We start from the raw sequence: 25,352 nt of genomic DNA, 5'->3' as shown, positions 1-25,352 counted from the left end.
GCAGCAATTAGCCTTTAATGTTTCATTTCATCCGCAGTTTCACATTCCGTTTGGTACACCATATCTTTTACACAGCCCCACAAATTTAAATAACCACGAGCATCTACTTAACATTACACATAAGAAAATGACATTAGATAAGTAAAGTTCAATGACAATTTAATTTCAAATATCAGACGTCTTGTCTATTTCCTACCACGCAAGAAGGTTTGTTAGTTAGGTATTTAAGACGTATTTATTCTTGATTTATTCTTAGTATTTAATTTTTGCAACTTCATTTGGTGCGTCAAACACAATCTACTTGTAATTTTTATTATTTTAGATAGTTTCCAATTATTCGAAAATAATTTTGTGAAACGTGTTAAGAAACTAAAACCTTTTTTATCAGTCAAGGAAACCAGAGATATTTATAAGACGATTGCGTACTTTTGAGTGGTTGTCAATGTCACAATTTGAACAGTCGTTGTAAATAATGTTGTGGTTAGTATTATTAATATTAAGGAATAACATAACTACTTCATTCAAGTATTGAACAAGTGGAACCACTAAGAAAGCGAAAATCTTGCAACGATTCTTACCGTGTTGTAAGCAGACCTAAGAATGGTTAGATGGCAACAAATAAGCATAATTTCCTGTCGTATACTGATTGTTTACAAGTAAGTTCATTGACCCTGTCACCTGTTAGGGTTAGAACAAAGTAGTTTTTTGCATGGATGTTTAAAAGGCCATAATTTAGAAACGGTTGCCCATATTAACATAGTTTCTATGGAGAAAATATAGAGCTTAGGCTAAACAATCCCCCTTTTGCGGAAAGGATCGTCGTGCCTTTCCACCCTGTATAGTGAGATAATTTACATAACACAAAACCATAGTCAAGAACCCTTGCAGATTGTTAAAACTACTAGTGTGACTCTTTACGCGATGTATAAAGCTATAAACCCCCTTTCCAAAAGTGCCAACATGAAAACTTGCTAAAGCCCAGTTTTCCTAGGATAGCGGTGCCGTCATATAGCGGCTGTCTCCATACCGAATAATACGGCTAAATAAGGATGTCGTAGTATTTTATATGGAAACGGTCGCTATATTACGGCACTGCTATCTTAAGAAACCAGAGCTTAACAATGCCAATATGCTATATATGAAACCTAGGTACATCTATTTTACAAAGAAGTCAAATAAACACAATAACTAGAGAATCAACGGGTCAATAAAAATCTTAATAGGTAGTTTTAAAACACGCATTTAATAGAGTCGTGTCCACTACGTACCATCGCCCACACTGTTAACTGTACATCGGTGGACCTTATGCCCTTTGCAATAAGGTTCACTGATGTTCAGTTTATTAGGAGTGTCGCTGTTTGTACACAGCGTCTCATTAACTGCAACATTCTGTCACGTCTTAACTCTTAACACCCGTAATCAGTTTAATCACAGCTGTGATTTACACTGATTAGTGATTTGATTACACATGGTGTGTCGTTGTAACAGATCCACGGCCAATTATTGCCATCTGTGAGTCGTCCATTTGATTCAGCAAATAATAACCGGTTGTTAGCTTTATTTTATTGCTATTTGCAATTGATAGCGTGCAAAGGTGAAACTTTGAAATCGAATGTGGTTGTGTGGGTACTGTATGCACCGTGTTCAAGCTCGGTACAACTTTGGTTTTCTAACCCCGGGCTTGTTTCATATAAATAATAGTATTTGAATGTTTACACCGCACTTGTTCAAAAAATCGTTAGTATAGTGAAGCAAATATTTGTCAAATATGTCATTTTGCATAACATAGTATAGAAACAATAGATCAGTGGTTCTTAACCTGGGGGTAATTACCCCCGTGGGGGTAAAACTGGTATTTTACGGGGGTAATAAACTAACCTAATATAATAATACAACAAACGTACACGTTTTATTTTTTATTACCATTGGGAGGAGGGGTAAAATCAGGTTCCCTAGTTAGTCATAGGGGTGACCGGACTGAAAAGGTTAAGAACCACTGCAATAGATACTTGTACTGTACCTAGCGTAGTTAAATATGTAGAAATTTGCGCTTTTAAGTCCTGCGGTTTAAGATTGAGAATACTTTATAAAGACTAACTTTCAATCGTCTTTATCCGTCCTAAGATTAATTATTCGTACAAAGTTGTAGATAATGTAGTTTCCCAACAAAAACATTATTTGTATAAAGGGGCCCACTGATTACCAGTTCGCCGGACGATATGGGCCTGTCAGACGTTAAACGCAAATTTTGAAAGCTCCGAACAACTGACAGGCTGATATCGTCCGGCGAACTGATAATCTGCGGGCCCCTTTAAAATGACTATGTTTGTGCTTCTATTATTTTCTATTTGTCTTTGCTTTCATTTTATAAAACACTATGGCTACAATCTGCATAAACAAGTTACTTGGGCCTGTTACAGTTGATTAGATCAACGGCCCCTTGTCCAATGAGACGTCAATGATCATTTCGCATATTGTACGCGTAATGTGCCCTCGATTCGTAATAGAAAGTGCAATGACTCTACTCGAAATGCTTCTCATGAGACGAACGTACGATAGCATCTCTGTAAGTAAATATTGAGTAATCCAGCCATTTATTTATAGACCATACAATATTTGTCTAAGTACCTTCAAGCTTCTTCCCGCGCCTTAGGGCCCCCCCACATCTAGCGTCTTTCGAGCGTCGGCGTCTGGTCAGCGCTATGGAAAATGACGTCGCTGCGCAGTTGCGTCGACGCTGCGTTGACGTTGCGTCGAGCAGCGACCATAGAATGATTGCAGACGCCGACGACGTTCGAAAGACGCCAGATGTGGGGGGGCCCTTACTACGCGCGTTTTTCTTGTAACTTACCCATGTGAAACAAATAAATCTTTGAATGTTGAATTTTCGTCTTCGTAGAATAAGTCCCCTCCCCCTCCCTCCCTCACCTCCTTAAGGGGTAGTTTCCGGGACGAAATCTATCCTACGTCCTTCCCCGGGACTCAAAATATCTCCATACGAAATTTCACGTAAATCGGTTCAAGCGTGAAGATGTAACATACAAACAGATAGGTATGTAGTTACTTTCGCATTCATAATATTAGTATAGTCTGAATTTAAATAATATGCCTTAAATGTTACGCATAAATTATATCTCTATTTCATAATGCGAAAGAAAATACGGCTATAGTTTAATCAAATGTTACGCAAATAAAAAGCTCCGCATGAAAGTATATCAGTACTCCGATCAATAGGAAATTGGCATCATCAATCATGTAGCGTAGTCGCTTCTTTTGGCCTATATCGGGCTCTCATTCACCGTATATTTATACATCTGTACTCGTATTAGATTACTTTGCAAAATGGTTTTAGTTTAGTGCCTGGTTTGTGGTTGACCTTATTTCCCGTTTTATGAAAACTTGTCTAAACATTTTCGCATATAGATTTCCGATTTGTTCCGGTCTATAATATACCATAGATCCACGTCGGCTCGTAGCGATGAGTTTCTCGAATGTTTTATTTACGTTTAATGTTTTATTTTATTTTACGGGTTTCTTTTCGGTAAGACTTTGTATAGATTCATCTGTCAAAATAGCCTTGTCGCATTGGGCTTAGCGTGGAGATTCAAACCCTCTTTAGATTAAGATGACGCCCGTATCTGGTAATAATGTTGCCTGTATACTGATTTTATAGCCTGGCTGGAAAGCCGTTTTATGTTGTTGACGCAAGGTATGTAAATTGCCGCGGCATAACAATTTTCTAGCGCATCGCGTATCGTATGTAAATACAATAGCACTTGGATTTACTGTTGTTTATACACTGTCTTTGAATCGAGTATTACTTAAGTATGAGCGAAAACACTTGGAATTCACATACATATGTAGATATCGAAGTATGTACAGTCAGCAGCAGAAGTCGCTATACACTCCAGGTGCTCAAAGAGAGGTAAACGTTTAAACTGTCAAAAAGTTGTTGACTGTCATGGTAGTATTTACTTGTGAGCGCTCAACGTGTCACAAATATGTTAACAGTCGCTATTCATTAATTTCTACACTTACAACAAGTCATTGATACCTTAGCTGTCAAAAAACCAATGGTATCTAAGCGGTCAACGTGTCAAATATATCTGAACAAAATGGAAAAATAGACTTTAAAGCATACAAGTATGGTCGAATATTGAATAAAAGATAGCCATGCTAATTTCAGGTAAAGCGTTTTGACAATCATCGAAAGCAGTACAGTCTTGTCATCACATACATCTATCTCACGTTTTGCCCTTCAACCATTTGACAGGAGCCTCTCGGTCAACTTACTGCAAACTATTTCTTTTAACAGAACCGTCAAGACGAATGACACATAGCAAAAGCTAACTGAAGCCGAATTTAGAGCCAATTGTCAAGGCACGTCGTGGTCTCAGTAACAGGCGTTTGCTTTTCAAAGCAGAGACCGCGGGTTCAAATCTCAGTCGTACGCACCTAGAGATTACAGCTTTTTGTTTTTTATTTTATTTCATTTCTATTATTAATTTGTGTCTTCTGGTTTTATGTTAATTTCGCATTAGTTTATATAATTTTTGAAGATAATGTCACATGTAGCGTATACTGTACGACTTTCTATCAGCACGTTGTAGGTTTGAACCCGCAGTGGGCGTTACTTAGATTACTCCTGTGCGGAATGCCATTTGATATTTACTACTCAAAAATCACGTTTGTTGTATGGGAGCCCCACTTAAATCTTTATTTTATTCTGTTTTTAGTATTTATTGTTACTTATAATAGCGTCAACAGAAATACATCATTTGTGAAAATTTGAACTGTCTAGCTATCACGGTTCTTGAGATACAGCCTGGTGACAGACGGACGGACGGACGGATGTCGATGGACAGACGGACGGACAGCAGAGTCTTAGTAATAGGGTCCCGTTTTACCCTTTGGGTACGGAACCCTAAAAATGCTGTCTCTTCGAAAATTGACTAAATTAAATTAAAGGATATGAAAACAATGCATTTTATTAATTTCAGACATCATGTTATTCATGTTTCATAGTAACATTTATTGCTTAAGACCTACACAATCTATATCTAAATAGAAATAGTCTTAGTTTTATTTTTCAAAACGTTCGGGGTTCGATTCCCGAGCTGAGTACACATTTTTTTTTAATGTATGAATGCAGTTTTTCGTGTTACTAAAATCGTTGACATGATTCCTAAGAAGAGATCGGTGTATATCGATCGTATAGTATCAGATTTTCCCATACTGGCCGATCTAAATGGGCCACCCTGTATAATATATTTTACTACAATAAGTGGGCTAAATAAATATATTAACATAAGTATATAATATGATCAACGGTTTGGAAGAACAGCTGCATATGACAGTTAAAATAAAAAAAACCGATCATTCTAGTAGAACCTACTTATTTATTGTATAAGTTTGACACTTAACGATAAAATACTTCTTTAAGAAAGGAGGTGTCAATTCGTAGTGCTACAGTATTTATTTTAAAGTTAAACAGATAAAATGTTGATGCTTAGTTACCATTGAAATAACAACTGCTTAGCAACTGGTGGCACCCTGGCTGCTGACGTACGTGATTGGCAGTGCGTGTAGGTATTAATGACAGCAGCTTGAATTTGATTGCTTAGTTACCACTGACTTTTTAACCGTTATTGTCATTGTGATTAAATAAGGGTGTATGTGTTAAAGAAAAACTCAGAAGTTAAGGTATTTGTGACGAACTGGAAGCCTACGTGAAAATGACATCTTAGATGTCGTTATTTTTGTGACGATTGAAGTGTATATGTTTTCTTGGACACCTTGCCCGCTCAGGTATATCTGCTGCTGACTGTACTGTAAGTCAAAACAGTGAAGTTAAAATCTACCTCGTAGCTTTTGTAAATCAAATTGAAAATTGACTAACCAGACTAAAGTTGGAAACATTGTTTCTAATAGCTTGCCAAAAAGCAAGCTGTAAACTGCCTGGTGATTTCTGTTTATCTCAATGTCTCATTTCCATGAAAAAATCTCGCTTATCTCTCTCCTAAATATATTTCGCCCTTGACATCCACGACCTCTGATTTCGTGCGCTAAAAACTTGTTTGAGTTTATCAATGTGTTCCCCATTTATGTGTTCATTCAGATACTATAGGTATATGTGTGTATATACTCTGCACAGCACATCTAGAGGCGTGAGCATGGCGTGAGTCTGCCACTTCACCGTTAATGGTCTATTCACAAGACATAAATAGTTGTCGTTTACAAGAGCTCAGATTGAAGTCACGTCTCGTCCATTATCTGCATCAGAGATTGGCGAAACGCGGTCTGGGGTCCTAATGCAACCCCATCTATCTATGTCTATGCCAACTGTCTAAATACCGTTTACTACTGTTACGTGGCCTCAATAGTAGATTTTTTATTCTTTGAATAGATTGTTTATTCTTTAATAGATTGTTAGCTAAGGGATGAAAGTCACCCATTCCTGACGTGAGCGTTTCTGAGTTGAGTTATGGCAACACCTCGTTTTACCTCGACCTATTTGATAACGATATTTAACGAATGGTGACCGACGGGTGCCATTGGAGTGCATATGGCTATATAACAAATCAATAAAACCCCACTTAAAATAAACAAAAAAATCATTCACTATCACTAACGCTAGAGTCAGTTATCAGACGCTACGCTTGTAATATTTTTAAAGCAGTCAGCGCTACCTCTTGCAAACCAATTCGTACTTATCTTTTAATAAGTATACCACCAAGCAATAGGTTAATATCGGAATTCGTCACATCGGCCAAGGGCCGATAACAGCCATCGGCCGTGGGCGGCCGCCCCCACACGTCCGAATTGCGTCGGACACCTGTTGATATGACGACACCTATGAAGTTATTTTGAAGGATGTAACTTAATAACATTAGAAAAATGGCCAATGTTTTGAATGTCTATGACTATATAGGCATCATCACGGGTTTACCCTCACATAAACCAATCTAACGGCGATGTATATACCTACATAGAACCCCAAGCATTATTAATATTATTATTAATATTAGGCATAAATGTGTTATCATTTTCAGTTTAGTCTTTCTGCCCTTTCTGGGTTAACCATTATAAAAGGTCGTCTATTGAAAAGATTTTTGCCGAGGAAAAGTTGGTAGGGTCAGCATTAATAACATTGACAACAAAATATACGTCGAAATTAACTAAATGGGTTGTAAGAAAATAATTAGCAAGATTTACTCCAGTCTACTTCGTACCGTTGTTATTTATAACGATCGTTTCTCAAACTCTCTACTCTGTTTATCCCTGTAAGTTTACAAGATAACGCATAAATTGATTGCTGGGAGTTAAATCAAGTCTTACACCGAGCTAGTTTCACGGCCGTGGGATTACTTTATATTATATAGCTAATTAATTTAACTGTGTCATATCCGTTAATTGCAGTCTTTAGGTGTTTCAGGAAATTAAATAAATCATTGAATAATTGAATTGAATAATTGAGTAAAGAAGGTAAATTAACGGTAAACATTTTCCACGATATCCTGCATATCGCTCAACAATATGATCGTGGTCGCACACTGATACAATTTCCTAAAAATTATGAGTGGAATGAAATTTGGGGTTTCTTTAGGATAATAATGTATATGTTTTAAGGTCAGTAAGGCGCAAGTGACACCTGAGTGTTGCTAGCGTCCAGCATAGGTTACGTTAGCTTAATATCAACCAGGTACAAAAGTACCTATTTCACTTTTCTAAATTCTGCGCATTTTTCTCATTGATACGACCAACGCCAATTTTAATCGTTTCAACGCATCGTTGATGTGAGTTATGAAATGCTGAACATTCATATGAGTATATCGATTTCCATTTCTCCTCTATCGAATCTTTATTTTGGTATCCGTTGCTTAATATTCGATTTTATACGCCACGTGAGCTTGTTTTGGCTGCGACTGGTCCATTGTGAAACCAGAATCCATTGTCCTATTCTGCGGGAAGTTTTCAGCTTTCGACTTACTCGTTACGTCACGTCAATCTCGTCTGATGAATGACAGCATGACATCTGGACCGGTTTTTGGATCTTGTTCTTGCTACTCATATGTGCGAAATCGAGGTTACTTGCCCTATCAGTATCTCTTATCAGCAGTAGGTATAGTATCCGGTATGATACTGCCTGCGCTCCTATGTACAACAATGAAATCCATTAAGATATTTATTTACATTAGCTATTAATGCTATTATATTATAGACAATGTTGCATTGTAGAAAAATAGTGGCTAACTAAATTAATTTAAAAATGGAAGCACGATCTAGGACTTGCATTCTAGGTGAGTCGTGCTAGGTACAACACAGTTGAACTGGTAACCAACTTTTTTATCTATAGCATAGCACCGTGGCCTGCAGTGCCGTTATATCTAACCGCCGCGACATTCGATTTACCGATCCTCGAGGATGTTAAATCCAGCACACATTGTTAACGTTCTATAAATTTTAATGCGTCTGCTTTCCTCTGCGGTAATTTTAGCGGCTTTCTGTCATTGTCTTCCATGTTAACGTCAATCATACAATTCATAAACCACATCTATCTCCGGTTAGGATAGTCCACAATAACAGTTCTCATTAAAGATACGTTATTATTAGGCGCGACGGGAATAGATGTGCCAAATGTGGTTGATCATATTACGATCTCGCTGCGTACATCCGTATCTCCGCTGCGCCGGGGGGATATCGTCGATTTACTTTAACCAACACGTAATTAAACACGTGATGGATTCCAAAGACACCCTTATTCCAATTGTTATAAACATCATATTTCCGTCAAATGGGGATTCCAATAAGATTTTGCGAAAGTAAATAGATGTGCAACCAAGTGTGAGGCAGCGGTACGTCACGCACTATTGCATTCTGCACAAATCACTGATCAAATTTGTTAATAACGCCTCTTTCTCTTTGCAAGATGTGAACTTTAATGACGTGGTAATGTTTTAAAGTTGGCTTAAATGTACTGGAAGCATGCCGGTAGATCAGTTTAGCGGTGTGGGCGCAAGTTGTTGAATTAACTGAAGTGAACATACAGCTCTTGACGTTTCGCGACCGTACTTTACATATGCAACAGGCTACACATATGTAGGTATACTACGAGTGGGTAGTCGTGACAAAGTTTGTTACGTTTCAAACGTAACTAAAGGAATTTCTTTTTTTAGTTCCATACTCACAGCGACATTGTAATAAAACAGGCCGAACGAGATTGTTTTCAGCGCCATCTATCCGCACAAGGAGACACTTGAACCCTTAGTCGCGAGCTGTCGGTCTAGAAAACATTATGGTTCTTATTAAGTATTCAATATTTTCTTTAATGGTTGAAATATTTAGGTTTAGTTCCTCAAAAATATTAGTACTCGGTATCGTTGGTCTTTTAATATTATAATTTTCAAATATTGTTTGGGACATTGTTTGCAATGCCTGGCAAAATTCCTTGGCTCTGAGCGGGGTTTTTGTTTGAAAAAAGTGACAGGAGAGGAAATTGATTGTCGAACGAGATCAAGTCACTGAGATTTCCGCAGCCATGTGAGGAAGTTGGTGCAGATATTCTCTGGTCGCTTTGTACGGGAGCCATCCCTGTAAAATATGGAAATACATCTTCACTTTTTGTAGCGAGGTAAGCCACAGCGCAAATCTTTATAGAAATATAGCCCGGTTTTTTTATAACGTTCGTCTTTACTGATTTTACATTTCCTTGTTACAGCAAACAGAGCAATATGGCGTCCTAAATTGAATTCCTGGAGGATAATTTCTAAAGAAATATTTTTTATAAATGTCAGCAGTGTAGCATCAATCGCTTCACTTGAGATCCGGGTAAGCATTTGCGATTTTATTGTAGGAAATGTAACCTTTTTTTTTTCGTCCTTGCCCATGTGTGTCGGATGACCGCATGGCCAATTTGTAGGTTTTCCTGTAAATGCCACAACGGTGTGTTAGTTTAGTAATTGTCCAGTTAATTTCAGTGGAGAATCAATCCTTTTTTTTTATATATTGGGTTTCAATATGTGGTTTTTTTTTTCTTTAGCCTTTATGCCGGTCCCTACCCTGGGCTTTTTCTTCGGGCACGTGTCGGCGCTGGGCGTTGCTGTCGACCTTGGGCTGGAGCTTCGTGCTGCTCATCGCGACTTGTGTGCTGCCCCCGTGAGCTATTGGAGCAACGCGTAGCCTCGGCTTCACCGGCTTCTGCTACGGACACGTGACTCAGGTGTGGTCAGATCTAATTTGTTATTGGCTCTCTCGAGCTCGTGACTCCTGTTGCGCATCGCGACGTTGGCGTGGTAGATAGGCGGTCACTTGGACACGTGACTGACGGTTTCAGCACGTGTCACCGCGGCTTTTGGCTGCCACCTATGCGCCTCTGGCGTGACACATGATTTAGGTGTGCTACTAATCAATAGACTTTAATTAGCTTCACGCAATAGTGGCCTCTTAATGAACTTCAAGTGCTCAGTGCATAATTAGTGTATAGACATAATAAACTTTAACTGAGACTGCGCAACCAGTCCGATAGCATAGTGTTCTTAGTATAATAATAGCATAAGGTTATTTTCTGTACTGCCTTACTGTACTACTGTTTTGTGTAAAATATTGATATTATATTTAATTGTCTCGAGCTTGAACAATAGTTTTCTTTTCTCATCTTAGTTTTCACCTTTCTGTACGCTTTACAGCGTGCTGGCGCCCAATACTTTCTCATTCTCCCTGTTTAAAATTATTTCTAGTCAATAAATAGATTTTTAGGAATATCACAGACGTGTAGTGTGACAATAGAGCGTCAGACCCACGAACCCTGAGTACCACTGATAGTCCATAGCTCTTAAAACCCAAAACACCAATATAGCCTGTTACATTTGACACCCAACTAAGGGGCGACGCTTTATTTTTTAAATATTGTTGTCACAGTCTGTGGATTCCGAAGAAATCTCTCTTTGCTATTTTTTGAGCTCTGTAATGCACTGTGCTGATCATAATTGACAGTACCTACTCCTAGCTAATAGATATTATTATATTACTTTACTTTATAGTGTAAACATAATTTTCTTATTGCAAGCATGCAGATTTTCAACAGACGATTAGATATATGTTAGTTATAGATGTTACTACTATAGGTATTGTCTTAGGAAACTTATCTTTTAATTTAGGCAATGTTCAACAAAGGAATGTTGCACAGGTATTTCTATCGTTCTAAAATGAACGCTGTACTATTGCCTCTCTGCAAGGTACAAATACCTACTTTCTCTTGTAAATGTTATTTACTTTAAATATTTTTAGGTTAGGGTCACTGACACTGGATAACTTTGCTATCTAATTGTTCCATGAACATGGTTGTGAAATAAAACAACAAAGCAAGTTATTTAGTTACATTATTATGACACTACATATTTGAATAGTTTGGCACGGAGCCCACTGTTTAGAATATACATATCCTGGATTTGACTTTAGTTCACATAACCTAATAAAGTGTCTTTGTTATGTTTGATTTTCACCATAACCCAATAAAGTGTTTTTGTTATGCTGGATTTCGCTTTGATTTCTTCTATGGCTGGTTACAGGCAATGAAGATACTGCTGGCTTTTGACTTGCTTGCTTGCGGCTTGCTTGCTCGCTGTTGCTTATTGACATCGAGGTTTCGTTGTCAATGAGTCTTCTTGGATGTGACTTCGTCTTTTGATGCTTAGTGCGTCAGCTGGTTCTGCATTTAAGGTTGGTCTAGTGCATCTAATAAAGTGATGAATCAGTGCTTTGTGAAGTGAAAATGGTGATTACAGTGCAGTGATGTGTAATACCATGTTCCCTTGAACATTGGATGAAGTTTCAATCCCATCTGGAGCGAAATTTTTCATTATGCACTTGTTGATAACCTCCATTTTCAATTCCTTTGGCGCTTACGACCTTTTGGAATGGGAAGCCTACACGTCAAGCGGTATGCGTTCCGTTTCACTTAAAACTTAATTGGATCTGTGTTCAAGTGTTAGTTCTTGTGTTCTATATTATGGAAATAGTTTCATGGTGTGTTCCTACACATAGTGACACTGGAAAAGGGGAGACTGGGGCAATTTAGTGCCCATCTCTTTTAAACTTTAATTTTTTTATAATAACTTTAAACTTTAATTAGAAATTGAAGTTTTCTGGGTAGGTACGTTCTGTTGGTTGTGCACTGTTTCTCTCTCTATAAACAGTGTATGGGAAATTGTTTTCACTTCTGTTGAGACAAATTCTTAAGGACTTATACTTACGTAACTTTATATTTTGATAAAATAGTTTAATCTGGATGCTTCTCTTTGTATCTCGGAAAGGGGACGGTAGTCTTCGGTGTGCTTCTGCACATTTGGTACAATAGGGGAGAGAGGGGTAAAATGTGTCACTGGTTTTGACACTTAGAATATTTTGTAGTTTCTTTTAATTAGGAATGCATATGACTGCTAACTCGTGGTCTACTTAATTTCATGCATTGGATTCTCGCTTGCGGTCCGTGCATGGGGAGTTCGTGTTCTTCTGCTGCACGCCTCCATGGAGTCGATAAGGTTGAAATGTCGTTTTCTTCCTGTCCGTACACCACGTTCTGGTGTTTCTGCAGTCTACTCTTAGCTTTTAGTGGTTGTGGAGTAGGCAAAAGCTCGGACGTGCACCCCGCCTAGAATTATTCTTCGCTCGCTGCACCGCCGAGATTTACTCTCCCAATCTCTCACTAGTCGATAGTTTTCTTGCATGTTAGTTATAAACATAGTTTAACTTGATAGTTAGGATTGTGTAAACCTCATGGCATAGCCAATATAGTTAATTACATGTTAAAAAAAAAATGTTTCACTAACATTAACATTTTTTTATCTAAGTTGGGTGGTAATGTTACGTTTCAAACGTAACTAAAGGAATTTCTTTTTTTAGTTCCATACTCACAGCGACATTGTAATAAAACAGGCCGAACGAGATTGTTTTCAGCGCCATCTATCCGCACAAGGAGACACTTGAACCCTTAGTCGCGAGCTGTCGGTCTAGAAAACATTATGGTTCTTATTAAGTATTCAATATTTTCTTTAATGGTTGAAATATTTAGGTTTAGTTCCTCAAAAATATTAGTACTCGGTATCGTTGGTCTTTTAATATTATAATTTTCAAATATTGTTTGGGACATTGTTTGCAATGCCTGGCAAAATTCCTTGGCTCTGAGCGGGGTTTTTGTTTGAAAAAAGTGACAGGAGAGGAAATTGATTGTCGAACGAGATCAAGTCACTGAGATTTCCGCAGCCATGTGAGGAAGTTGGTGCAGATATTCTCTGGTCGCTTTGTACGGGAGCCATCCCTGTAAAATATGGAAATACATCTTCACTTTTTGTAGCGAGGTAAGCCACAGCGCAAATCTTTATAGAAATATAGCCCGGTTTTTTTATAACGTTCGTCTTTACTGATTTTACATTTCCTTGTTACAGCAAACAGAGCAATATGGCGTCCTAAATTGAATTCCTGGAGGATAATTTCTAAAGAAATATTTTTTATAAATGTCAGCAGTGTAGCATCAATCGCTTCACTTGAGATCCGGGTAAGCATTTGCGATTTTATTGTAGGAAATGTAACCTTTTTTTTTTCGTCCTTGCCCATGTGTGTCGGATGACCGCATGGCCAATTTGTAGGTTTTCCTGTAAATGCCACAACGGTGTGTTAGTTTAGTAATTGTCCAGTTAATTTCAGTGGAGAATCAATCCTTTTTTTTTATATATTGGGTTTCAATATGTGGTTTTTTTTTTCTTTAGCCTTTATGCCGGTCCCTACCCTGGGCTTTTTCTTCGGGCACGTGTCGGCGCTGGGCGTTGCTGTCGACCTTGGGCTGGAGCTTCGTGCTGCTCATCGCGACTTGTGTGCTGCCCCCGTGAGCTATTGGAGCAACGCGTAGCCTCGGCTTCACCGGCTTCTGCTACGGACACGTGACTCAGGTGTGGTCAGATCTAATTTGTTATTGGCTCTCTCGAGCTCGTGACTCCTGTTGCGCATCGCGACGTTGGCGTGGTAGATAGGCGGTCACTTGGACACGTGACTGACGGTTTCAGCACGTGTCACCGCGGCTTTTGGCTGCCACCTATGCGCCTCTGGCGTGACACATGATTTAGGTGTGCTACTAATCAATAGACTTTAATTAGCTTCACGCAATAGTGGCCTCTTAATGAACTTCAAGTGCTCAGTGCATAATTAGTGTATAGACATAATAAACTTTAACTGAGACTGCGTAACCAGTCCGATAGCATAGTGTTCTTAGTATAATAATAGCATAAGGTTATTTTCTGTACTGCCTTACTGTACTACTGTTTTGTGTAAAATATTGATATTATATTTAATTGTCTCGAGCTTGAACAATAGTTTTCTTTTCTCATCTTAGTTTTCACCTTTCTGTACGCTTTACAGCGTGCTGGCGCCCAATACTTTCTCATTCTCCCTGTTTAAAATTATTTCTAGTCAATAAATAGATTTTTAGGAATATCACAGACGTGTAGTGTGACAATAGAGCGTCAGACCCACGAACCCTGAGTACCACTGATAGTCCATAGCTCTTAAAACCCAAAACACCAATATAGCCTGTTACAAGTTGATGCAATGTTTAGTAAAAATACGATTGTTTTTTTAAATTACCAGTTACTAATGAACTAAACCTAGCCATAGCCAACCGTTAAACAAAGTAACTGTAACCCTTGTTTTGCTATTTTTATGCAAGAGGCCGTGTAAAATTCTTTGACTTGTATATGTTACGGACTTACAAGTGTTGGCCAAATTGTCCTTCACACATAAGTGCCACTATGTCACGACTTGTGTACATATACACGTTTCGACACCAACCAGAACCAGTATTTGGAAATCTAAACAATCTAATGGTAAGACTAAACAATAACAAACTAACACTTTGTCTTACACCTCTCACAATGTAAGTACGGCGTTCACGCTTTTAGGGCATTTTCTTTGTGCTTTTGGTAGCATTGTTCGGGTTATTTGTGATTCTGTCTGGGTTTTCTGCTGTATTTAGTAATTGTAAGTCTGGAAGCTTATGCAACGCTGCACCATGTATTGTATTCAAGGCTTGAGTAAATCGTTAGGTAACCCAACTGTATGCTCCTTCAATTTCTCTCTATATTTATTTACCTTCAGCTTTCAGCATATAACTTTTCTTCCTAAGTTACGTAGGTACCTATTTTAGACAACTCGTCGCCATGTCCCAATGTAACTTCAAATGTGCGGTTCTTTAGTACCTATTACCCTGAGAAAACCTCCGGATTTAACTATGCTTGTACAGTCATCAGCAATAGTATCTTACACAACTAGGGCCGCAAAAATATATGACGCGCTCTTATTGCGCTCCAAATAAGAACGTGTCACATATTTTTGCGGCCCTAGTTGTGTAAGATACTATTGCTGATGACTGTACATATACTTACTCGAGTTAGGTACTCGTAATTTGAAACTTCCTTAGCGCGCGTTACACGTGGGTCCCATATAGACAATTATTGTTTCCAAAAAAAGGCTCAATTGTGACCATAAAAAGGTGACACGAGCCAGGAGCACATACATATATGTAGTCTTGGAAGGTTCTCATTCATAAAGTACGTGTGATAACTAATAGGTACATCTATTATTTATATAACAACTGCTCATAAAATATTTTTTATGTTATTGATTTGGAAGACAGTTACACAGACACCAACGGAATAACGGCCATCATAAGTCACATCCGAGGAAGCAATTTTCGTCAGGACTAAATTAGAGCTGAACTATAGAGGATGCGTAATATTTCCGTTTGAAGCCCGACGGCTAAAGTGGACATAAATTAGGCGCTGTCTCTAATGAGTTTCTTACGTCCCGTTGTGTGATTTGTTACTATAATAGAAACCGTTTATAATGGTTAGGATAACGACAGCTTAATAGGAAGATGTCTAGAAATTACTTGCAGCAATACTACTATTATAATTTATAATAGTATAAAAGGTTGTAGAAATTATTATACATAAAAAATATTTAAAGACTAAGTTGGTGGTTATGTTAAAAACTTTATCACGTGTATCTATTTCGCTGTATACTGTCCTACAGATTGCACCATTTTTTTTCGGGTGATCGGAATGCCACTTGAGTTTTTTTGCTATACGCCGTCCCTTTTCTCCTTGCTTAAGCTTTTATATTCTTCTCACAAGCAACACATCGCATCGCACCCTTGTGATTGTGATTTACGTACAGTTCAAACCCAGTCTTGATCGAGCCGGCTGCAAGTTCCCCGAAAGTGCCGTTCGTTAAATTCCAATTTTAAAATTTCGGCGGATGTCGCCTCCGGTGTTGTCAACGCAGCGCCATTGAAACGGTCCAGGAATGCTCCCATTTCACCGCTTGATTGGATTTGGACGGAAGCTGAACTTTGTTAGGAAGGGGTTCGTTCTGTGACCATTTTTGTGTCATACCATATACCGGTCAGCTCTCTATTATGCTCGCGTGCTGCGCCCGCGCCGCTGCGTGTTTAGTTGCGTTCGCTGCTCGCCCAAGAATAGCCGCTGCTATGGATCCCTTTCCTACTGGACTACTATCGGATTAATTCGTTGGTCGCGGCCAGCGGGTTATGAAACCTTCTCCACACCGACCTTTTGATTAGTGACGTGCGCGTGTATCGGCTTGTTTACGATTCTAATATATGCCTCAGTATTCAACTTAACAGTTCGACGTAAACTTGTGCGTATTGCCGTTTTACCCGGTTTTTACATCGTTATCAGCCCGTGCTTACAAATGAAGATAACATGGTGTCTTGATAACATTAAAGCCGCAAATTGAGGCGCCGATGTTTATTAAAAATCAGCAAGCGTGGAGATACAACGTGTTTGTGAATCCCTGGATTTATGGTGCGCGGACAAGTAGTGGCATTTTGTTTGCTTGAGTTATTTTAATGTACATTGAGTGGGGTTCCCGTTTGATCAGCGTGCATATGACTGATGCCTGTAGCGTCTGCGCCGGTGCAAGTGTAGCGGCGGGCCTATTTTAGTACCACGGAAATAAGAGCGGCAAAAGGAGCAAAAAGCACCGTCTGACTGAAAAACTTGAGGTCGTAGTGTTGGGAGTATTTCAGTCTGTTGTGATCCGATGTCTATAACAGTTGCTTGTGTAATTAGTGCAGTGTTATAACAAATGGGGAAAATGAAGAAGAGGACGATATCGACACTCAAAGCGATATTTGGCTCGAAGAAAGGTAAATTAATACATAGTTTCTACTCCCTTTAGCGTTAAGAAAATTTATGAAGAGTTTCTTTTGCGTGTGGATTGTTCTGTTCTGTAAACTTTGCGTATTGTCACGTTTTCACTATAAAGCTTGTTGATTTAAGTGCAATATTTGTTTCCTGGGGTATTACGCCGATTGGTGGGTTACACCATAATCTTATTTAATCAACAATGTAATCACAATAACAATTTTAAAGAGGTGCTAATTTAAGTATTTAATTATGTAGTTCCATTTTAAAACCTTGTTGGTTAGCTAGTTTTACATCGATATATTTTTTTTAAAAGAACGAATCAATCGATCGTTGGTATTTGATGAAATTGCAAAGTATCTGTTCTGCGTCGATAATTGCTAGATCGGTGAACATTTCTAGTGTAAATTATAGAATTTTAATTCGCTTTGTCAATGAGTTGCTACACGCGATCAGCCGGCAGGGGCAGCTGTTACACTTTTAGGGTTCCTCTCCCAAGGATTCAACAGAAATCTCGACCCTAATGCAAAGAAATCCTAAACCGAACTTTGTACATTGAAAATCGACGAACGCGGCTGCTTTTTATGGTGACGAATGCGGATCTGTTGATGAACAGCTGCGAGTAAAATTTAACAATAACATGCCGGTCTAAGGGCGCTTTAAAAAGGTGCATTAAATCACTCGGACGGGTGAGATGCGCGAGCACTTCTTATGTTCGGATACTTAAAAAAATACTGTTTCTGATCTATCAACTAGGCATTTTGTTCTCAATACCTAAATTTATATATCTTACTATGGATAAGGACATCATTGATGGTATTCTAATGTTTAGCATAATTACGCATACATTTATTTTAAATTAGATTTATATTTATGATCGTATAAACACGGAAGCTATAATCAATTTTTGAAGAAGATCCTGTTTAAAACGTAATTAATTACTTATCATTATCATAAATCATTATTTACATCAAAGTCGTAGGTACCAGTTTTTTTTCTAAATGCAACAACAACTTGGCATCTTTTAGCTCGACAATTGATTCGATTTGGTCGTGTCACACTGGCCGAATTTTAGTGGAATTAGAGTAAAACTCAATTTACCCAAATGCCATTGACTCTAAATTATTTAATCGTTGCTTTGTTTAGTCCAACTTTGTAAAATACCCGCTTTAAAAATGTTGTGTTTTATCAGATAGTTGAACTCATTTCTTAATATGACTGATGTTTAGTTTAGTTCGGTACACACGTTACCTTATTCTTTGCACTTAGTAATATTTGCTTAGGTAACAGTTGAGTTTTACGAACTGATAAGCACGTGGTGTACCGCATGTATATACATCGCCATATGTATATATGACTTGCTAGGTACTAACTCTGCTTACGACAATTGTTTTGTTCAGTGCTAAAGATACTGTAAAGAAGGTTACATGTTCTCGTGAGTTTGTGTTTGTGAAAATGCCGTGTGGATTGAAATTTCGCTGGAGAAAAGGTAATAAATGAAGACAATTTATTCTGCTATGCTTAACCATTCAGTAAATTATCGCTAAAGATGTTAATGGCTTTTGTAGGTCAACAGTTACAAGCTAAAGCATCAGTCAACATTTTATAAATAAACATTAAACTCAATGATTTTGAATTTAACAGTAATTTATTTTACATTATAAAATATCGTCGAAAACAAATATAAAATGTGGATGTTCAAGTAAATTTAAGTACCTACCGATATCTTACCTAGGTAGTGCCGGTACATAGGTAACATGCCGGTTTGTACAATATGCAAACATAAGTTATCTCAATTTACAACATATCATATTTTTTCCTATAATAAACCGCGTTAAGGTCACAATAATTGTCTTATCTATTAAGTTTGACCCTGTTCGCTCTCGCCTCGCCGTAATCACAATGTCAACATAAGTCAAAAACTTCACATGGTTAGAGCTATCATCAATTCACCTTTCATTAACTTTAATGATGTTAAATTTCGTGAGGTACGTGATTCATTCGAGCGAGTATGGCTTCATTAACTTTTGTTTCTTACATTCCTCACAAACTTACATCGATCATTTTGACTCTGACACCTGCCAGTCGGGACGTCGCATTTTGCACAATTTCGACATCTCGTCTTTGTCTTTCATTTCCTTGTGTGGTCGTGGGAACACTCTAAGTCGTGTGCTTACACTGCACTGTAGTAAGATTATGTCGAGCTCGTGTCTGTTTGGTTACTGTAATTAGCCAATTGTCAAGGCTTGTTGAACTTTCAACCGTAAAACAGCTCTTCGTAACGCCGTGTTAGCTTTGAGAGAATGTTGTTGTTCTCAGATGGCTTTAAAGATAATTATTATCCCTAAATCTTCTTCATACTATACGTGATTTTGATTGCGGCACAAGAGGCTTCCCTACAGTTTGTCTCAACTATACTATGACCCATAGGTACCTAGATTTGGTTTCATATTCCATTGCAATTTTTTTTAGGGTTCCGTACCCAAAGGGTAAAACGGGACCCTATTACTAAGACTTCGCTGTCCGTCCGTCCGTCCGTCCGTCCGTCCGTCTGTCACCAGGCTGTATCTCACGAACCGTGATAGCTAGACAGTTGAAATTTTCACAGATAATGTATTTCTGTTGCCGCTATAACAACAAATACTAAAAACAGAATAAAATAAAGATTTAAATGGGGCTCCCATACAACAAACGTGATTTTTGACCAAAGTTAAGCAACGTCGGGAGTGGTCAGTACTTGGATGGGTGACCGTTTTTTTTTTTGCTTTTTATGGTTTTTTTTTTTGCATTATGGTACGGAACCCTTCGTGCGCGAGTCCGACTCGCACTTGCCCGGTTTTTTCTTTATCAGAAACGTCAGCTGTGTGTTGTATTGTGAGCTGGGATTCCTTTATTCCCAAATTCAAAACCAAGGAAACCTCAATAATACATGTACATATATCTCCATAAAATATTGAACATTTATTTAATTTAACAAGTGATCTTAAACCCCGGTATCTAGAATCATCGTGCAGACAGTGCAGTTAACCTGTTTATGATCACTTTGCCGTGACTCGTCTGTCATTATACTCATTATCCTTTTTTGTCTTTGTGAGTCGCATGCGGGTCAAATGTCACTTTATGACGTCAATCTATTGTTTTCATACTTTTCATACTTCCGCGAATGTAGGTATATCAAAATACAGTTAACATTCTAATTCTAAAAATTATTACTTTTATACTTTAATTTGTCTTTAACCTGATATATTGAACTCTTGAATGGAGTTCATCAGTGATACCATTACTCACAGTTTAAATGAGTGCCGTATTGTTAAAAATTGCGCTGCCCACATGGCGACACTTGCGCAAAGAATTAACATTCAATGAATAATGATTACTGTAAATGATTTTTCCAAACGGTATGTACACACATATTTTGTGCCCTCAATTTTTACGATGATATTTATGTATATGTGTCGTTAAACGTTTTTAAGGATAACTGTAGTCTTATCTAAGTGCCCTCTTTCCCTTCTCTGTCATGAACGAGACATGTTTTTAGTTACAATAGTTTAAACCGTGAGTAGGTAAGTATTTAAACCGTGAATATCATGCCCATTTGTACCTACAGTCAGCATCAATATTAGCGAATGAAAACGAGTCAAAAGTAAAAGGGAGGTTCCTTTTTGAGCAAATGTGATGAAAACAAAACTATTTCGTACAGTTTAATTTTACCAAACATAGACAAATCGACATACTGTCTATATGTAGGTAATGTCTAATAACTGATATGATTGTTAACGGTACGGTGGTGTGGTACAGTAGAAGGTATCATATTACCTAGGTATAAAGATTTCGAACTCTCTACGATACCCGAGCTGCCGATAATATTGGTTTTCACAGGCATCAGAATACGGAAACCGGCGAACGTCGGTGAGCGTGAAGATGTATGAGATTACTATTGATTTAATGGTGCAAAGCTTTGAAATATGACCCAAAATACATTTAAAAACGTGCCGTACTCTATGTCTATAGGAAAGTGCAGGTTATCTAAAAAATATTCTTTAATCAATTCTTTAATACTGTAAATTCTAAAGCGGAGGTCAAAGATGCCAGTAACACCAACGAAGTAGGGTGACAGAGTGTTGACATTGAAGATTGAACGAGTTATTTAAAAAGACGTGGGTATCGAGTAGAGTCAACAGTCAACCCATTGCACATTTTAATTTCTGTAAACATATTAATCAAATTACGGCTGCCTCCTTTACTTAATAAAATATTTTCTTAAAAATAAATTCGAATCACCTACACAATTTAACTGTGAAACTTTTAATTTGAACACATCACAACTTGTGTTCTTCCAACTTTATATAAATGAACGTACTTACCTATACTTTTGTTTGGTTCTATGGTATAAGTAAATTAATGTTGCACTTATTTTAATGCCTTTAAAACTACACATTACATAATTTGTAACTAAAATAATTGTTAGCCTAACGTAAAGTGCAACAGAAAAGTTGGAATGTTGCTCGCTAAGTTGACCTTTATTTACGTAAGAGGCGTGAACGAGCGGGGCAAACTCTCGCATATCTCGGCACAACATGTTTGCATATGTTAGACTCTAGTTCTCACGGCCAAAAACCACAATAACCATCAAGAACAGTATTCCAACTTCACAGTACAGTCAACGGTAAAAATATGGGTGTACAAATCATTTCAAAAGTATGTCCCATAACTCTTATGTCAGTGAATTAAGAACTATGGGACATATTTTTGAGTAAGTTGTCTACACCCATCAATATCGCTATTATCTTCTTTTGTACATTCTTAAAGCATGATGAGTGATGACAACTGGCATCTCGGTACAATGATCGCTGTCACCCACACCCAACTCTATAGACTTGTTTCAGAGTTTATTAGTCCTACGGCATAGATACGCCCTCTAATCTGCTATTCAGCCCGATGTACCCAGACTGGGCTTGTGATCTCCGAATCCTATCTTGTCATTGTTCGAAGCCGCAGTTGTAGCTCAGGGTAACGGTACTGCAGGGTTGGTTTAAATGTTGGGTTTACGGGCCAATTTGAACCCTACACTGACATCAGAATGATGTCTCAATGACGTCTTTCTGATATATGTGTCCATTATAATTACAAATTATAATAAGGACGTGGTTCCGCGAACGCGTCTGTTGCCACTTGGCACTAGTATAGGTACAGTCACCTGCAATAATATGTTACTCTTTGAAAGCCGCAAAAATATGTGACATGCTCTTATGGGTCTGCAAATAAGATGGTGTCAGATATTTTTGCGGCCTTCGTTGTGTAACATATTAATATTGAGTTATTACCGGGTTGATGATGAAAACTAATACTTGTACCAATATTTTAACTTTATTCATTTGTTACAAACATAATAACAACCAATTTACAATAAAATATTCAAGACGTCTACACTCTAACTTGTCCGTACTCGAACTGGCCACTTGTCACTGTCATACCGGCCTTTTTATAACAATTCAAAATGGCGGGCACCAGTGACAAGTATGAGTCAATTGATACTCTTTTATAATCTAATCATAAATAAAAGTAAGAATGGTCAAAATATAAGCTATTAATAAATAATGATCCTTACAGCTCGGCCATCCTGTTCGAGGCGAGACCCTTCGCCATGAAATAGTTAAAATGATTAAAATAATGACAAATTTATAAAAATTATGAATCGGCAATGTATACATCAAGAACATACCAAGATTTATTGATCCAGTATTGCTATGTGAATGATATTTAGGCACATAATATGCGTATAAAATTATAATAAGCAACAAGAGAAATAGTTACAAACATAATACTCATATGCATATCATAAGAATAAGATTACAATTATAATGTGTATTATTGTTAATTATTAAGTATCAATAAAATGTCAATTGATCAAAACATAATATTATTAATTGTTCAAATTATGGGTTTCAAAGAACTTTTATAACTCTGTTATTAAGGTTAAAGAAACTGTATATGTCATCGTAGAAACAAATAAATGTAATTAGATCGGCCTGCAGAAATATAATAAAATATTAAACCATAGAACAATCATAAGCGGAATTCCATTTTCAATCATTATGTATAGTTAAATTACACAATCTAGTATTATTAAATTTTCTTCAAGACTTGTTAAATTTTCAAGAATTTTATGAGCAAGAAGTACAATATATACGTACACAACACTATTATTCACTTTTACACGTAAATATTCAAACCGTTATCAATTATATCGTATCACCACATAATTCCCCGACAGAAGATAGTTGCGCCAACGCGTGCTGCTCTTCTTTGTTGCTCTGTTGCTGTCCGCGATGAAGACGCCGGCAACCACGCTGATGCTGCTCACCACAGGGCACCGGATGTCGCGCTGCTACTAGCTGCAGCCTTGTGTGCCATGATGCCAGCATTTGAAGACTCTGCGGTGTAGCAAGGATCGTACTTCTGTGTAGAAGCACCTTGGTTTTGCCAAGGAACAGGAATGTCATCGCCCTGGCCGTCTCACCTAGGCACTCCTGGGCGGTAAATGAAGACCAAACCCTGGCTCTATCACCTGAGCACTCCTGGGTCCTTCATCTGAGTTGAAATTGATTACACACCCCGACCCTCTCACCTGGGTACTCCTGGGTGGTAAACGAAGACCAAACCCTGGCCCTATCACCTGGGCACTCCTGGGTCCTTCGTCTGAAACTTGTAAGACTTTCTTTAGAAACATTTATTTATTTAAAATTATTGTATTATTTTGTTCCATTGTAAGACGCTATCATTTTAAGCTTGAATTGGGAACATGTCAGGTTTAATAATTGTACGCATACTACATATACGTAATTTAATGTTTACTTACCACTTGTGGGTAAAATTGTAGGGATTTAATACAGAGTAAATGTAATATAATTATGTTATATGTTCAACATGAAATTGTTTTATTTTTTTCTACTTTTACCGTTCGATTATTCCCGTATAATTTTACTTTTGTTATTGAATGAATTGAATGTTATCTGTTGCCAACGATTTAGTATAATGTGGGAGTTAATTTGATAGTAGAGTTCAATAACGATAAAAAAAATGTTTGACAGTAGAAGTAAGAAGTAGAAGTACCTACACTTCTACTATTCTTTAACCTATTATTATGGTGATTATTATACAACAATCGAAATTTATGTGTAAGTGAATAGGACTAATAAAAGCATTGCTTACACGCCTTAGATAGGTCGTTACCAGAAACATCATAGATCCATCAATACTTTAGTTTGTTTTATCAAACACAAGAACCCGAACTCTCCTCGTGTCCTGAGATCTATTACATACTTATTAAGAAATGATTCAAATAGTAAATACTATTTCGGATCAGCAAAGTCTGTAAATTTAAATAAATAAGTAAAATATAAATATGTTTCAATTTACAAACTCATATTCTCACCACAAATTCCTTATCACTCAGAACATATTTAAACACATTTAGACTTGTTCATTATTTCACATTTATGATGTTTCTATTGTAAGGATTAACTAGTTACGTACTTACTTTTTTTAAGTAATCGTATTAGTTAAGTAATCAAAATTATTTTCTATATTACGATATTAATTTGTTTTACGGTGTCTAAGAAATACTAAGTGGTTTTGCAACCAACAGGTTCTATTAAAAAAAAAAACTAAAATTTATTAGTGTAGAACAGTTTTGATAGTGAATATTTAGTTTCCAATTATAAGTGTTTTTTTTTTCATACGAAACAAAAACAACTAATCATTACAATGCCTATGTTAATCGAATTTATTTCCGATTCAGACATGTCTAACAATTAAACAAGTGAGACCTGATTTCACAAATAATCCATTATGGTCAGATATAATTAATTTATCAAAATTATTTTGGCCAGTCAAAAGAAACTTCACAAAAATAAGACTTCATTAGCCACAACAAAAATAATGATTACTGTACTGGCTTACTAAGGAAACCTGTCAAAAATGACGGTTGAGTAAAACGAATATTTTGCCTTGGTATAAGTATAAAATTGGGATGTTTATTCCTGATTATAACTGATTCAAGTAACATTCAGCACTACTTTACGAAACTGGTAGGTATCTCACATATCCCTATCAAATTGTCAAAACTTTTATTAA

The 25,352-nt window shown here is 37.3% G+C and overlaps 1 protein-coding gene across 8 annotated transcripts in view; it reads left to right on the top strand.

Annotated features, from left to right (window-relative positions):
* LOC134672466 (histone-lysine N-methyltransferase, H3 lysine-79 specific-like) overlaps positions 1–25,352 on the top strand; it is a 56,779-nt gene that overhangs the window by 5,435 nt on the left and 25,992 nt on the right. For 2 of the 8 annotated variants that reach the window (XM_063530396.1, XM_063530395.1), the window contains exon 1: positions 16,498–17,218. The exons of 1 other annotated variant lie outside the window; for it this stretch is intronic. In XM_063530396.1, coding sequence (XP_063386466.1) covers positions 17,158–17,218 — 61 coding nt within the window. In that variant the 5' untranslated portion in view covers positions 16,498–17,157. Of the gene's footprint in view, positions 1–16,392; positions 17,219–18,478; positions 18,706–25,352 lie in introns of those variants that run through there. 5 more of the 8 variants (XM_063530390.1, XM_063530393.1, XM_063530391.1 and 2 more) reach the window with 5 other exon arrangements.

This window comes from Cydia fagiglandana, chromosome 17, assembly GCF_963556715.1.
Source record: "Cydia fagiglandana chromosome 17, ilCydFagi1.1, whole genome shotgun sequence".
NCBI lineage: Eukaryota > Metazoa > Arthropoda > Insecta > Lepidoptera > Tortricidae > Cydia > Cydia fagiglandana.
The sequence above is the reverse complement of the archived record's forward strand: the minus strand, read 5'-3'. Positions and strand labels throughout refer to the sequence as shown.